The sequence below is a fragment of the Chanos chanos genome, chromosome 1 (assembly GCF_902362185.1).
Source record: "Chanos chanos chromosome 1, fChaCha1.1, whole genome shotgun sequence".
NCBI classification, from domain to species: Eukaryota; Metazoa; Chordata; class Actinopteri; order Gonorynchiformes; family Chanidae; genus Chanos; species Chanos chanos.
In genome coordinates, this window is record NC_044495.1 from 30,489,440 (window position 1) to 30,503,770 (window position 14,331).

At 41.1% G+C, this 14,331-nt stretch overlaps 1 protein-coding gene across 1 annotated transcript; it reads left to right on the forward strand.

Moving 5' to 3' along the window:
* The first annotated feature begins 6,520 nt into the window (after positions 1 to 6,520).
* On the forward strand, positions 6,521 to 13,376 carry chrnb5b (cholinergic receptor, nicotinic, beta 5b). Its single transcript, XM_030768978.1, has 5 exons — positions 6,521 to 6,706; positions 7,672 to 7,716; positions 9,736 to 9,845; positions 10,262 to 11,231; positions 13,227 to 13,376. Exons 2-5 carry the CDS (start codon positions 7,690 to 7,692, stop codon positions 13,374 to 13,376), a joined length of 1,257 nt encoding a protein of 418 aa, XP_030624838.1. The 5' UTR covers positions 6,521 to 6,706; positions 7,672 to 7,689.
* The last annotated feature ends 955 nt before the right edge of the window (positions 13,377 to 14,331 follow it).

The window sequence follows — 14,331 nt, forward strand, 5'->3', positions numbered from 1 at the left end:
TCCGTTATCGGCGGAAATCTGTCAGTTAAAGCGTCGCTGATCCACAGTCTATCTATAGTTTTAATTACTTCTGCATTCCCCATGCGATGACGCTATGTGCCTCGAGCTTTCCATGTGGAGATCTGGGGTTTGGTCATTCATTTGAACATCAGTTGGTTCCTGCTTTGCCGCCTGAACTCGAATATCTTGCGATGTTGCGCGCAAACCAAAGGCAAAATAACCAAATTTGTCAAAGGAACGAGTGTATCAGAATCGCAGAAAGGGATGAGGAGTAGTCCTCTCGCTGGACAGACTGTGGCAAAGTGCATCAGCCAGCGTTCTCGTGGTTGCATTCGGTGGCGTTTGCGAGGAGGAGATTTTCCGACTCGACAAAAGCCGTGCGAGTCCAAAGGCTCGTTGGACGAAGAGCCACTACACCTTGATCCCCATCGCCCTGTCCCGAGAGGTCAGTTTGAATAAAGGGGATCAGAACCTACAAACAGAATGGCTCCTTAAGTGGCTCGTGTATTGAACTTTAATGTACGCGCTGTGTTTGCTGCTTTATTTGATCACTGGCTGAGGGAAGTGGAGAGAAGTCACCGGTTTCCACGTTTCTGTATGGCAAACTTGAGGTACAAGAAGATGGCCTTGCTGATTTCAAGACCTGTACTCTTCGCTCTCACCTTGGCGGGTGAGTAACCAGGTGGTCCAAAATTGGGACGTTTCAGTGACACTAGTTGACCAGAGTAGCGAAGCTGTGATGAGGCTGCTTTACGTAGTTTTGTGATTTCACGGAATTAATTTAAGAATTTATCATTCTTTTCTTTAAAAAAAGAAAGAAAAAAGCTATGCTGTCAGAACGAGTCTCATCTACGCATATTAATCAGAGGTAAACCAGAAAACTGTCCTTGAATAAAAAAAAATCTTTTTAGTCAAAACAGACTGTGGCGACATGAACGACAATCGTGGCTGAATTGTTCTGACTATCCTGTCTTTGATCTCAACAACAGGGCAAAAACAAACGGGCGAAATGTAACACGTTTTCATTTGGCAGAGTCGGTTAGCACGTGAAATTTTATATGCCTCGGTAAACTATCGGGTGCATCTTTTACAAACATCACGCGTGTCCGCCTGCATTACGCACGCAAGCTCTCATCCTGCTGGAGGGGCATGTGAACTCTGTGAGCTCATTTGCCTCAGCCTCTCAGTGACATCATCCACGTACAAGTCTCGAACCCCACGCAGTTTAAATAATGACAGTTTGAACGGAGCAGGCCGAGACACTGGCTCTTAACAGATGACACTGGAAACTTGCAGGGATGAGTAAGTCAGTTATAGTGCTTATTATACTTGCTCAATGAGCCATAATTGCAGTAGTTCGCTCTCCCTCTTTTTGTGAGCTTAATTAATAAGTAGCCCTTCCCATAGCCCCCCAAAAGCACACCCACACAGCACGATATATAGTAATGATTTTCATACTCTTCTTTGGAGCAAATTCTTATATTGAACAGTAAGACCAAGTAACAGATAAATGAACTGGTTGTCCTGACACTCTCTCAGCTGCTGAGAGGTGTCATCAAGATCTTGCCCTAAGAATATTATTAACTGCAAAGCAATTGTGGTGTTTTGTTATGTAAATTAGATTAGATACAAATTCAGAATGTTTAAACTTGATCCAGTGACAGGAGTGTTAAGCATTCGCTCGTTGTAGATACATGTGAATGGTTGTTTTTTTTTCATTCCATGGCTTGGCAAAGCTACTGAACCTGTGTGCAGTAAAGAGGTGAGCTGAGAGATGCAGTACAAGTCCAGATCAGTGCCCATATTCAGGAAGAATGACAAAGTCAGTATTATTGTTATCAGCATGTATGCACATGCAAAAATACATACATCCTCATTATTACTGGCCATTTTAGAGATCAGTGTTTTGACAGAGTTGGTGACGCTGTGTGAGTCCTTCTGTGCTTGTGTGTCTGTGTGTCTAAGCAAAAGAGTTTTGATGCAGTGGAGGTCAGGTCCAGATGCAGAGGCTCTTAATAATTTACTCTGAGGATGTATCCGCCCTTAAAGCATGCATGCATGCATACAATACATGCACACACTCTCCAACACAAGTGGACAAGAGAGTTTCCAGTTATATGTTAAGCTCATTCTGAATTTTCAGTGGAAAGCATAATGAATTTTTTTTGTGTATATATGGTCTGTGCATGTGTGTGTGAGAGAGAAAGACAGACAGACAGAAAGAGAGCGAGAGAGAGCATGCTGAAGGAGGACTAGTGATTGCATTATGCATTGTGTTATGCATGTTAACTTTGCACTGGCGTATTGCAGAGCATTTCTGGAAGTCTATGTTTTGCGCAGTTCTTTAGTTAGTCTTAAGTGTTTGCGTGGGCCTTCTCTCATTCTGTGATGAGGCAGGATTTATTTTAGTGCAGCTGAATTATTCACTCAGTAGAAGTGCACTAGGGTGGAAGAACTCAGTGGCTTGTGCGTGTGTGTGTCTGTGCGTGTGTGTGTGTATCCGTTTGAGCAAATTTATGAGGGGCTCCTGAGGCAGGACATAGGGGTTGTCAGGGTAGGCTGAGGATTCTGGTGATGCTCAAAGGGTTTCGTCATGCTAGATAAAACACTGTCCACAAGGGGAAAAAGCCAGAGACAGTGCCCTGTTATCTGTGAGCTGTGTTGGAGGACAGATCACTGAAAAACATAGTTAAGTGGTCATATTTGTTCGTGACAAATGTTGCCTTACATACACTCAGGCCCTGGATAGCCAGCTAGCCAAATCTGATGACTCACATAATGTGTTATGTCAGCCTGTGTGTCATAAAATCTGACAAAAAACAATCGGAAAACTGTTACATTTCTGTGCTTTATTATGCAATTAGTCAACATTAACTGTCACTACAACTTATGGCATCTCTCTTATCCAAAGGTACTTCAACTGTTGGTGGTCCATAGTTGTACCATAGGGAATTTGGAATGCCTTGAATGTTATGAGGAATGTTGTACTGACTGTTCTGTCCCTTGGTGCTAAACGCTCTGAGTAGTAATTCATTCCCACATCTAAATAACTGAACCATCTGAACACAAACTGAAAATATAAAATTTACCATTGGAACTAACCTTTGAGCTCTGCCAAACAGCTTTCGGCATCAACACTTTTATGGTGATAATTAGAGAAAGATATGCTTTTGAGGAAATAATACAATTAGGGTGTGTGTGTGTGTGTGTGTGTTATAACAGTTGTCACAGCTGTGATGCAGCAGATGGTTCAAAAGAGACTGTCCTTGTTACTCTCATCTCAGACTTGTTTATTGGAGCCCTCAGATATATGAGCTGTTTCCCATTGAAGATGATCAGATTCAACTTCTATATATAATGAACAGGTTGATTTATGGAGTTGAAAATTTTCTACAGTCTCCATGATAACAGGCCTAGCTGGTGGTGCAGTGGAAAAGATGCTAGTTTAATACCCCAAAACAGAGGGTTTGTATGCTGGTAGCAGTGCTTCACAGTTCACAATGTTCACTGGTGGGAGGCTGACAGGGGGTCATTTCCCTGTCACTGCAACAGTAACTCCCAATAGTTGAATGGGGCATCAGATTAATGGTGGGCAGGTCTTGGGAGTATCGTATGAATCTCTGTGTGTCATTGCTTCCTGGAGAAGACTTTTATGGTCTGGTAAAAAGAAGTTACTAGTGACTCTATATGTATTGATCATGTATGGATCAGACAGACCATCTTCATATACTGAATCATTCGTATTAAATTTACAATTTACAATTTAGCATTTGGCAGACGCTTTTAGCCAAAGCGACTTACAATCAGTGCATCGGTCAGATTCTTAATACCTCATAAGCAGACATCGCAATAAGACTGAGCATCAATTTACTCCTTCGTATTGCGCCCCTGGAATTCTTAGACAAACATAGAAATGAGACAAGGTTTTTTTTTTGTTTTTTTTTTTAGGAAAGGAGGTTAGGCATTGGGGGATAGGTGGGTTCTGAAGAGGTGGGTTTTCAGTTTCTTGCAGAAGATGGTAAGGGTTTCCGCAGCCCTAACTGTATGAGGGAGGTCGTTCCACCACCGCGGGACAATGGCGGAGAAGAGGCGTGGCCGGGAGGAGCGGCTGCCGGGTTCCCGAAGTGAGGGGACCGTCAGCTGACCAGAGGTCGTAGAGCGGAGGGTTCTAGTAGTGGTATATGGAGTTATTAGGGACTGAAGGTATGATGGGGCGGAGCCTCTTGTTGCCTGGTAGGCCAGCACCAGTGTCTTGAATTGGATGCGGGCAGCTACCGGCAGCCAGTGGAGCGCAGTAAGCAGTGGAGTGACATGAGAGTGCTTAGGGAGGTTGAAGACCAGGCGTGCAGCGGCGTTCTGCACGAGCTGGAGCAGCCTGATGGCGCATGTCGGTAAGCCAGCCAGTAGAGCGTTGCAGTAGTCCAGGCGGGAGATGACTAGCGCTTGGACCAGGAGCTGGGTCGCCTGTTGTGTGAGGAATGGGCGGATTCTCCTAATATTGTATAGGGAGAATCTGCAGGATCGAGTGACTGCCGTGATGTGACCAGAGCAGGTCAGCTGGTTGTCGAGGGTTATGCCAAGGTTTTTGGCTGCTGTGGTGGGGAACAACACAGATCCTTCGATGGTGATTGCAGTGTCAATCGTTGGGGAGTTCTTTGCGGGAAAAAACAGAAGCTCCGTTTTCTCCAGGTTGAGTTTGAGGTGGTTAGCGGACATCCAGGAAGCTAAGCAGGCCGCGATACGAGGCTGAACCTGAGAGTCAGAGGGGGGAAGGAGAAGAACAGCTGTGTATCATCAGCGTAGCAGTGGTAAGGGAGCCCATGGGCGGAGATAAGTTGACCGAGTGATCTGGTGTAAAGAGAGAAGAGGAGTGGACCAAGTACCGAACCTTGTGGGACTCCCGTGTGGAAAGGGCGGGGGGAGGAGACCGATTCCCTCCAAGAGACCTGGTAGGAACGGTCAGACAGATAGGACTTGAACCATGCGAGTGCAGAACCCACGAAGCCCAGCCCAGCAAGGGATGAGAGACTTTGCTCTGGCCAAGTGGAGCTCCTCCGAGACAGCAAGGAGGGCCGTCTTGGCGGAGTGGCCGGATTTGAATCCAGATTGGTTCTGATCCACGAGATTGTTCTGGAGAAGATATGAAGAGAGTTGGACATGGATGATATTCAAAAGAAATCCGGATATGACAGCCGCTTGTAATGCTCGACAAAGTAATGATGGATGTGTTTTAAAATGCAAGATGTGATCCTTTTTCTTTTTCAGGGAACGAAGGAAAATGGGTCCAAGCTTTCTTGTGTAGTGTTTATTCAGAGTAATAGAATAGCTGTAATAACATTATTGTAGCCCTGTGTACATTTTTTCTTTTTCAGAAATATCTTTATTCTCATAACTATGAACGACAAACTACACTGACAGTAATGACTGTGTTTTACACACTGTAACATAAAGTGATTGTTTTTGTTTAATCTGGCTAGCACACAAAACAGTTCCAAAGTAGCAGTTCTCAATATCAAATCAAACATGGTCTGCTTATGCAGCTGTGATTCTAGTCCTTACATATCTTGTAACGGAAGCACAACAAAAAGATCTGATAATACAGAGCTCAGTTAGCCAACTAATGAACATGACATTAATTTAGTTGCAGACCTATCAGCTTGTTCATAGGTGGTTCCATAAATGCTGATTGTATGAAGTGTAAACTCGGTCAGCTCGATGCGGCTAAAATTCAATTTATATCTGCTGTGATACTTTCAGCAATAAACTTTCATGTAAATGTGGTGGATATTTCTTTGTCCATAAAGGATATCAAAGAAATTCTTGCATATTTATATGTGTGGGCTCTGGTCGTAAATTTGCACCTCTCAACCTTGCTGCGCGATTCATCGTGGGTTTTGAGCATGCATAATGAGGTCTGCGCCATTTTTTTCTTTTTTTTCCGTGTGTGGGTATTTCAGCTCTCTCATTAAGGACTCATTACAGTATTTTCTGTCAAAATTGGTTTGCCTCTGTGGCTGATCAGAGGTGTATGAGTGTGTGTGAGGGTGTGCATGTGTGTGTGCATTCAGTGATGGGTCTGTGATAAGTGAATCTTCTAATTAACTGCTGCTTATCTCTGTAACCATCAGAGACAATGCTATAAAGATAGATATGATTCTGTGCATGTATATTCTATAAAACAAAGACAAAGACACACACGAACACATGCACACACATGCAATGAGAGAGAGAGAGAGAGAGAGAGAGAGAGAGAGTGAAAGTGAGAGTGAGAGTGAGAGAGAGAGAGAGAGATTGATTCCATCTTAGATTTGTCTTCAAGTGGCCTTATTTCCAGGGACCAGTCAAGTTTTTGTTCCATTAAGATGTGAAAGTGATGTGGGGTGGATGAATTTCACAGAGACCGTTTTATAACTGGATGACTGGATGTCTTTGTAGATAAACTTGATTGTTAAGGACAATCAAGTAATTAAATCTCTTTACTGTATTTACATGTAGTGTATTTACATGCTCAGTTGTGTTGTTTGTTTGTGTGTGTGTGTGTGTGTCTGTGTGTGTGTTAGCTGCATTGTGTGCAGACGTGGAGGAACGACTGGTTAATCATCTCCTCTCTCCCGAACGTTACAACAAACTCATCCGGCCAGCTGTAAACAAAAGCCAGCAAGTTACCATTGCAATCCAGGTGTCCTTAGCACAGCTCATCAGCGTAGTGAGTATCTGTCTTCTTCCAATTGTGTCTCTTCTGTACTTGACATATATGCTGCACTTGTTTTATGAATAATTTAATTGATTTCTCTCACTAGTTGGAGCCCTTAAAGTCAGTTAGCGTACATATGAATTGAGTCTTATTCCGTCTGTATCATATTATGACATGCAATATATCTGTTTGAACAATGGATGTTAGTAATGACATTATCCAGCATCATTTCTGCTGAGCTTTTAATATGGTTATCTGCAAAAAAAAAGAAAAACAGAAAAAGGGAGTCATTTGAAAATTATAGGCTGCATAACCAGTATTGCAGTAATTATGTCCTTTAACTTATAAACATAAATAAATTAGACAAACATTCTACCTTATTGCGGAAAAACAGCGATGTGTTTTCTGTACAAAAAAATTTTTATGCTCTGTGCATGCATGCTCTTGACCATCAGGGTAAACCAACATAATGAGTTATTTTGGAGTCTTCAATTTGGAGTCATATTTCATATCAAACAAATTCTGTCAATTCGAAGTGACATTTTCAAAACAGTCAAGAACAGTTTTTATAACATGCACTGTTTTCACTCCATACAACACATACAGTGGTTTTACACATTTCAAGCAGCACATTGTCTGTGAAATTAGATTACTTGTTGTTTGAAGGGGGAAATGATAATAATTGAATAATTGATAAAGAAGAAGCCTGAAAAATAATAAATAGGTTCTGCAGAGGTAAAACAACATCTGTGTCTAATGTTACACAGATTCATCTGAGTCAGTATCAAATTTGAGACTTTGATAAATAGTATCTGGTTTTGACTGCAGTGACAAACTTTGTGCATTTTGGCTTCTCAAACTCAAAGTGAATAATGAAAGATTACATACTCATGTCTCTGTTTACTTTGCCAGCCAAAAAAATGGTAACTTATTCCTTTGCTTTATGACACGTTTATGTTTATATTTTCCTTTTCTAGAATGAGAGGGAACAGATCATGACCACGAACTGCTGGCTTACTCAGGTATTGGTTTGTGAAAGTGTGTGTCTTTACCCTTAGTGTGACATGCTGAATGTATTCTTCAAGTCTGATTACCTTGTAATGTGTATATCTGTATGGCAGCTGTACATTGACTGGACTGAGCTTTTGTCAAGTAGAATCTAGTCAATTAATATCATGAGTTGACATCAACTGAAAATTAATAATTTAGTACTAGCTACTTACCTACTGTATTTGTAGTTGCATTCATCTACAGAATGTGATGTACCTTCTTTTTAAATCTGGGGGCAGGCTGAACAGGAATGAGCTCTGTATGTTTCAGTATCAATGTTCAGTGTGAATTTTATGGCCTTGGGAAAATGCCTGCATGCAAACCCTGTCCAGCCAATCAGAGTCTCAGGCAGGGCATCAGGAAGTTTCTCAGAAACAAAAGAATGAAGTACATAGTCAAGCGTTTAAATTAGCACATATGTTTGTGGTTGAAATGAGATTTATAGCAGGAAAAACATGGTGATTAGTGCTTATAGAATGTTTCAGTGGTGTTTCAGAGTTTGATAATCAGACCAGGAATATTAGGGGGACAGAGACAGAGGGAAAGGCACAGAGAGTGGTGGTGTGTGTGTTTCACTGCATTATTTAGGCGTCAAAGCAGTGAACATACTTAAACCCTGTTATTTCATTTGATTTTCTTTTCTCTTGTGCAGTATCATTATCATCACTTTTTCCATAAGACTGAATGAACTACAACATCTTTAGTTCGTGGAACTATCGGACTTTTAGTTATTTGAACATTTTTAGTTTTATAAGGTAAATTATAGCTTAAAGTAAAAGTCTTATTATTTAAAATGTATATATGTAGGACACACCTCTATGCATTTATCACTTGTTCATTTAGGCTATTTATCTACACAGCCTTTGCATTCATTCTTATGCTGGAGGCTACACTGTATTTATTCTTATGCTGGAGACTACACTGTTTGCTCAGCTGTCAAGGCTACATGTGCTGCTCAACAAATCTGTTGAAGTAAAGCTGCATAGACTCTAGCTGGTCTCTAGACACCACATATAGCTGACATGCATGTAACTAGCTGCATAGACTCTAGCTGGTCTCTAGACACCACATATAGCTGACATGCATGTAACTAGCTGCATTGACTCTAGCTGGTCTCTAGACACCACATATAGCTGACATGCATGTAACTAGCTGCATAGACTCTAGCTGGTCTCTAGATACCACATATAGCTGACATGCGTGTAAGGAGCCATTCTGCAGCTCAAGGGAATGCAGCCTCAGTTAGTGGGTTTCTCTCTGTGTTTTGTAATGCCATATGCAATTGGGTCAGTGTTGGTCACACTGTAGTCTCACACCAACTTTAAGAAGTGTGTGTCCAGCCATTTTCCATGTGTGGTCATAGAAGTTAATTAAAACAGTCCTCAACAAAAAATTACCTTTATATGATTGACAAGTAAATTTTAAACTTTGTACACAGTATAGGGATTGCAAGTGAATTAGATGTTACATGTGTAGCTTTTACCACCCACACATTTCCATGTCATTAATGCATAATGTGATCTGATTTGGTTTTAGTGTGATTGTTCTCGAGGTGATTATGCATTTGGGGCAACACATTACTAGAATTAGTGAAATATCTGTTATCCAAAGCTGGTTAGTCTGTCAAAACTGAAACACTGTACTCTCCGTTTTGTGTATATGACACAAACACAACTATTTTTGAGAGAATTTATCTTGCAAGGTACAAAATAACTTTATGTAACAGAGCCACTTTGCACGTTTTTATGGCAATGATCAACAGTGTACTGTTGATCATTGTTCATAGCAGTTCAATTGGAAGCATCTGCTAAATGAATAAATGTAAATGTCTAAATTGGGAAATTATATAATTGTCACAGTCTGCTTGGAACCTGCCAACCTGTTAATTTTCCAGTTTTAGCTATTTGTTTTTATTTTTAAGATATGATAATAAATTGTGTGTTTTTCTTTGAACTGAGATGTGACATGATTGCAGTGCCTTTGTTTGACAGGTATGGAATGATTACCGACTTATGTGGGACCCAGAAGAATATGAGGGGATTAAAAAGGTTCGTCTCCCCTCACAGCACATATGGCTGCCTGACATTGTGCTGTACAACAAGTGAGTATGTGTTTGTAGGTGAAACAGAGAGAGAGAATGAGCAATGGATGGAGCAAAAGATATGAGATTAAAGTAATCATGTTATCTCGACATGCAAGTGCCCAGTTTGATTAGAGAATCAAAAATAGTGTAAAATGAAGACTGTTGTAGCCATGCAATGTAAAACAAATAATCAATCACTGAAAAAGAATGGATAGATTGGTTAAAAAAACTACGGTTTATTCAGATATCATATATAAGAGCAAATTTTAAATTCATTAATTGTAATCTTTTACAATTGGCTGAACGTCATCAAAGACTAATATAAGAACTCTATGACCTCCTACCTCTTGAAAAATATTCTCGACCAGTAAAACACTGGGAGACATTATTTTGTGTTTGATAGTTGCAGCTTTACATATATGTGTGCATTTCAGTGCCGATGGGACATATGAAGTGTCTTTTTACTCCAACGCTGTTGTATCCAGTAATGGTGAGGTTGCCTGGTTACCACCAGCCATCTACAAGAGTGCCTGTAAAATTGAGGTGCGGGACTTTCCTTTTGACCAACAAAACTGTACACTCAAGTTCCGGTCCTGGACATATGACCACACAGAGATCGACTTGATCTTGTTGTCTGACTTTGCAAGCCGAGATGACTTCAAACCAAGTGGCGAATGGGACATTGTGTCACTTCCCGGCCGAAAGAATGAGGATCCCAATGACATTACTTACCTAGACATCACTTATGACTTTATCATTAAACGCAAGCCACTTTTTTACACCATCAACCTAATTATCCCATGTGTGCTCATCACGTCTCTAGCCATACTGGTCTTCTATTTGCCATCAGACTGTGGAGAAAAGATGACACTGTGCATCTCTGTGCTGCTGGCACTCACTGTCTTCCTGCTCCTTATATCAAAGATTGTGCCACCCACCTCACTTGCTGTGCCCCTGATTGGGAAATACCTGATGTTTACCATGGTCCTGGTGACCTTCTCCATCGTAACGAGTGTCTGTGTGCTCAATGTGCATCACCGATCCCCAAGCACACACACCATGCCGCCATGGGTCAAACACTTTTTCCTACATCGATTGCCAGCTTTCCTCTTCATGCGCAGACCAGGTGCTGCAAACATTCGTGAGCGATTCCGCCAGAAACACCAGATGAGATCCTTCTCTGATTTGCCAGTCAAAAGTGAAGACCCATCTTCGGCGACTGATTCCACGTTCTTTGTAAATGAAGATTCAGCAAAGCATTTTGGCTGGAGAATAAGTGATGTACCAGACAACTCTGAGGTGCGGAAACGTTTGGCAGTTAAGTGTTCTGCTGACATGGAGGAAGCCGTGGAGGGTGTCCGATATATCGCAGACAAAATGAAAAGTGAGGATGATGATGAGGGGGTGAGTGTTAAGATTGTAGTCTAAACATTGTATTTGCAAAGTTTATGTTAGATATTTCAAAGGAAAGCTGCAAATTTCCCAGATTTTCACAAATAGTACCCTGGTGTGCAACAAGCTGGGAACATATTAGCTGCATCTTTAAAGGGGAACTTTTTTACACTAGAGCTCACTATAAACCTTAACTTAGCACCGTACCTCAGAACATGTAATAACATCACATATGTACAGTTAAGCACAAAATTATTCATACCCATGCCAGATTTGGATTTATAGTGAATATTTTGACCAGTAGGTTTCATCTGGCTGGACAGGACATAAACAAGTGACAAAAGATGGTGAGACATTGTGTCAGAGACGTTAATGACAAATTTGAACTAATTCCATGTTTTTTTTTTTTTTTTTTTTACATTTTTACTAAAAATACCATGGCCAAAATTATTCATACCCCTTGAAATTTTCACAAATTTTTGAGAAAATGCAAGCTCCTATACCATTCCAAATGGTCCTGGTCATTTCTACCATGTTCCAGAGCATTCTAGTCAACTGTAAATTGAGAACAGCTCATGCAGTAGTTCTCTAGTCAGTTACTAATCAATTGCAAGTCATGGCTAAAACCAAAGAGCTTAGTGAGGACCTCCGGTTGCACATTGTGGCTGCTCACAGGACGGGGAGAGGCTAAAGGCATATACACATCCACATGTTTTCAAGTGCCAGTGGTCACAGTGCAAAGCATAATCTAAAAGTACAAGGAATTCCACACTGTGAAAAATCTCAAAGGGTGCGGGTAGGAAGCCAAAAGTGACCCCTGCGCTGACAAGAATGGCAGTGTTAGAGGCCAAGAAGAATCCAAGGATCACAACCAAGGCCATTCTAATGAATCTTAGCAATTCTGGTACCAACATCTCAAGGCAGACACTCCAGCGGACACTGCGTAAGGCTGGTCTCCATGGACACAGACCCAAGGAGGACTCCACTTCTCCAAGACAGGCACACAAAGGCTTGCCTAGCCTTTGCAAAAGCTCACCTGGACAAAGAAAAAAGCTTTTGGTCATCTGACCACAGAATTGATGACCAAAAGCTTTCTTTTTTTCTGTCTTGGAGAAGTGGAGTCCTCCTTGGTCGGTGTCCATGGAGACCACCCTTTGAGATTTTTCACAGTGTGGAACTTCTTGTACTTTTAGATTATGCTTTACACTGTGACCACTGGCACTTGAAAACACGTGGATATGACTTTAGCCTCTCCCCATCTTGTGAGCAACCACAATGTGCAACCGGAGGTCCTCACTAAGCTCTTTGGTTTTAGCCATGACTTGCAATTGATTAGTAACTGACTAGAGAACTACTGCATGAGCTGTTCTCAATTTACAGTTGACTAGAATGCTCTGGAACATGGTAGAAATGACCTGGACCATTTGGAATGGTATAGGAGCACTCAAAAATTTGTGAAAATTTCAAGGGGTATGAATAATTTTGGACATGGCATTTTTAATAAAAATGTAAAAAAACAACATAGAAATGGTTAAAATTAATCATTAATTTTAATTAATCCTTAATGTGTCTCTGACACAATGTCTCACTGTCTTTTGTCACTTGTTTATGTCCTATCCAGCCAGATGAAACCTACTGGTCAAATAAAAATTGACTATAAATCCAAATCTGGCATGGGTATGAATAATTAACTGTATGTAGTTAACAGTGTAGTGTAAGTTCAACAAGAATTAGAATCCATGTAGGACAAGTGATCTAATACTCAAATTTTGATCATGGGTTGAACTTGCACACATATATCTCAAGAAAGAATACCACCATAAGGTCCATAGAATATAATTTGTCTTATTTTAATATACTTTATCTTTGTAGTATGTCAGATAGTTAAACGAGACCTCGTACTAAAGAAATCTTCAAATGTTTAACCCTTAGGTTTCAAACATTTGGGAACCATTTTAAAAGAAAAAGCAGGTCTGCTGCAACTGAACTTCTTTCTCTCCTCCACAGATCATAGAGGACTGGAAGTATGTTGCTATGGTCATTGATCGGCTCTTTCTGTGGATCTTTGTGTTGGTTTGTGTTGCTGGGACAGTTGGCTTGTTCATGCAGCCTCTCTTCAAGAGCTACAATACTCCGACAGTAGATGATACGGAGTGACCCCTTGGGACTGGTGTCGCACTGCTATGCGACCACTCCAATAAAGCAACTGTTGTCACACCCTCACAGTGATCAGTCCTCTGACCTGCTGCATGGGTATAGGCCTCAGCAATGTACCCCAACCCCCAGACTCTAAACCAAACACTCAGCTCCCCTCTACAGGGTTACAAGGTTACAGGTTAAAAACCTATGAATGAATATAAAGCTCTAGGCCAGTCTAGCACTCAACACTAAGCTACAAGCCAAAACACAGCAAGTTTTGACTCAAAAAAAAAAAAACACAAGGCAAAAGACATGATAGTAAAAGCCAGGATCCAGGATCTACAATATAATCACCAAATCATACGACGAAGATCAGGTTTTGGACACAATTTGGGTTGCCATACTAACACTGGTCAACAACCCAACCCTCATGTTAGAGGACTGTATGTATGTTGCTATGGTGATTGACCAGCTGTTCATGTAGATCAGGCCAAACCTTCACTGACAGGGCGACAACCCAGAACACAACTCCAAGCTGTAAACTCCAGAAGAGACTCAAACTGCAAGACTAGTGTCTAAATTGCTGCTGCACCACTGCACCTCCCCTCACTTCCTAAAACCCCTCTAAAAGCAGACACACACACGTACTACTTACAGATGAAATGTAATCAACACACACACACACACACACACACACACACAAATACACACAAATAGGAAAAGAACACACATAACAACATAACAAAAGAATGCAATTGGACCACACTGGTAGTCAGCCACATGATATAGACACACCACAGAGAATACATTCTTCCTCACACACAGACAAACAGGTGTTCTTCTGTTGCTTCACATGTCAACACACTTCTGGAGTTCATCATTATTATTTAAAATTCAATTGGATCCTTTATTGTTTTCATTTACTGAGAAGTTGTAATGTCCTTTTGGAGAGTACAGACAAACAGTCTAGGAC

Excerpts from the sequence above, each read along its gene's own strand:
- chrnb5b (XM_030768978.1), top strand. The coding sequence starts at position 7,690 with ATGACCACGAACTGCTGGCTTACTCAG. Across the intron at positions 7,717-9,735 it reads CGAACTGCTGGCTTACTCAG|GTATGGAATGATTACCGACT; the intron begins GTATTGGTTTGT and ends TTTGTTTGACAG. Across the intron at positions 11,232-13,226 it reads GTGAGGATGATGATGAGGGG|ATCATAGAGGACTGGAAGTA; the intron begins GTGAGTGTTAAG and ends TCTCCTCCACAG.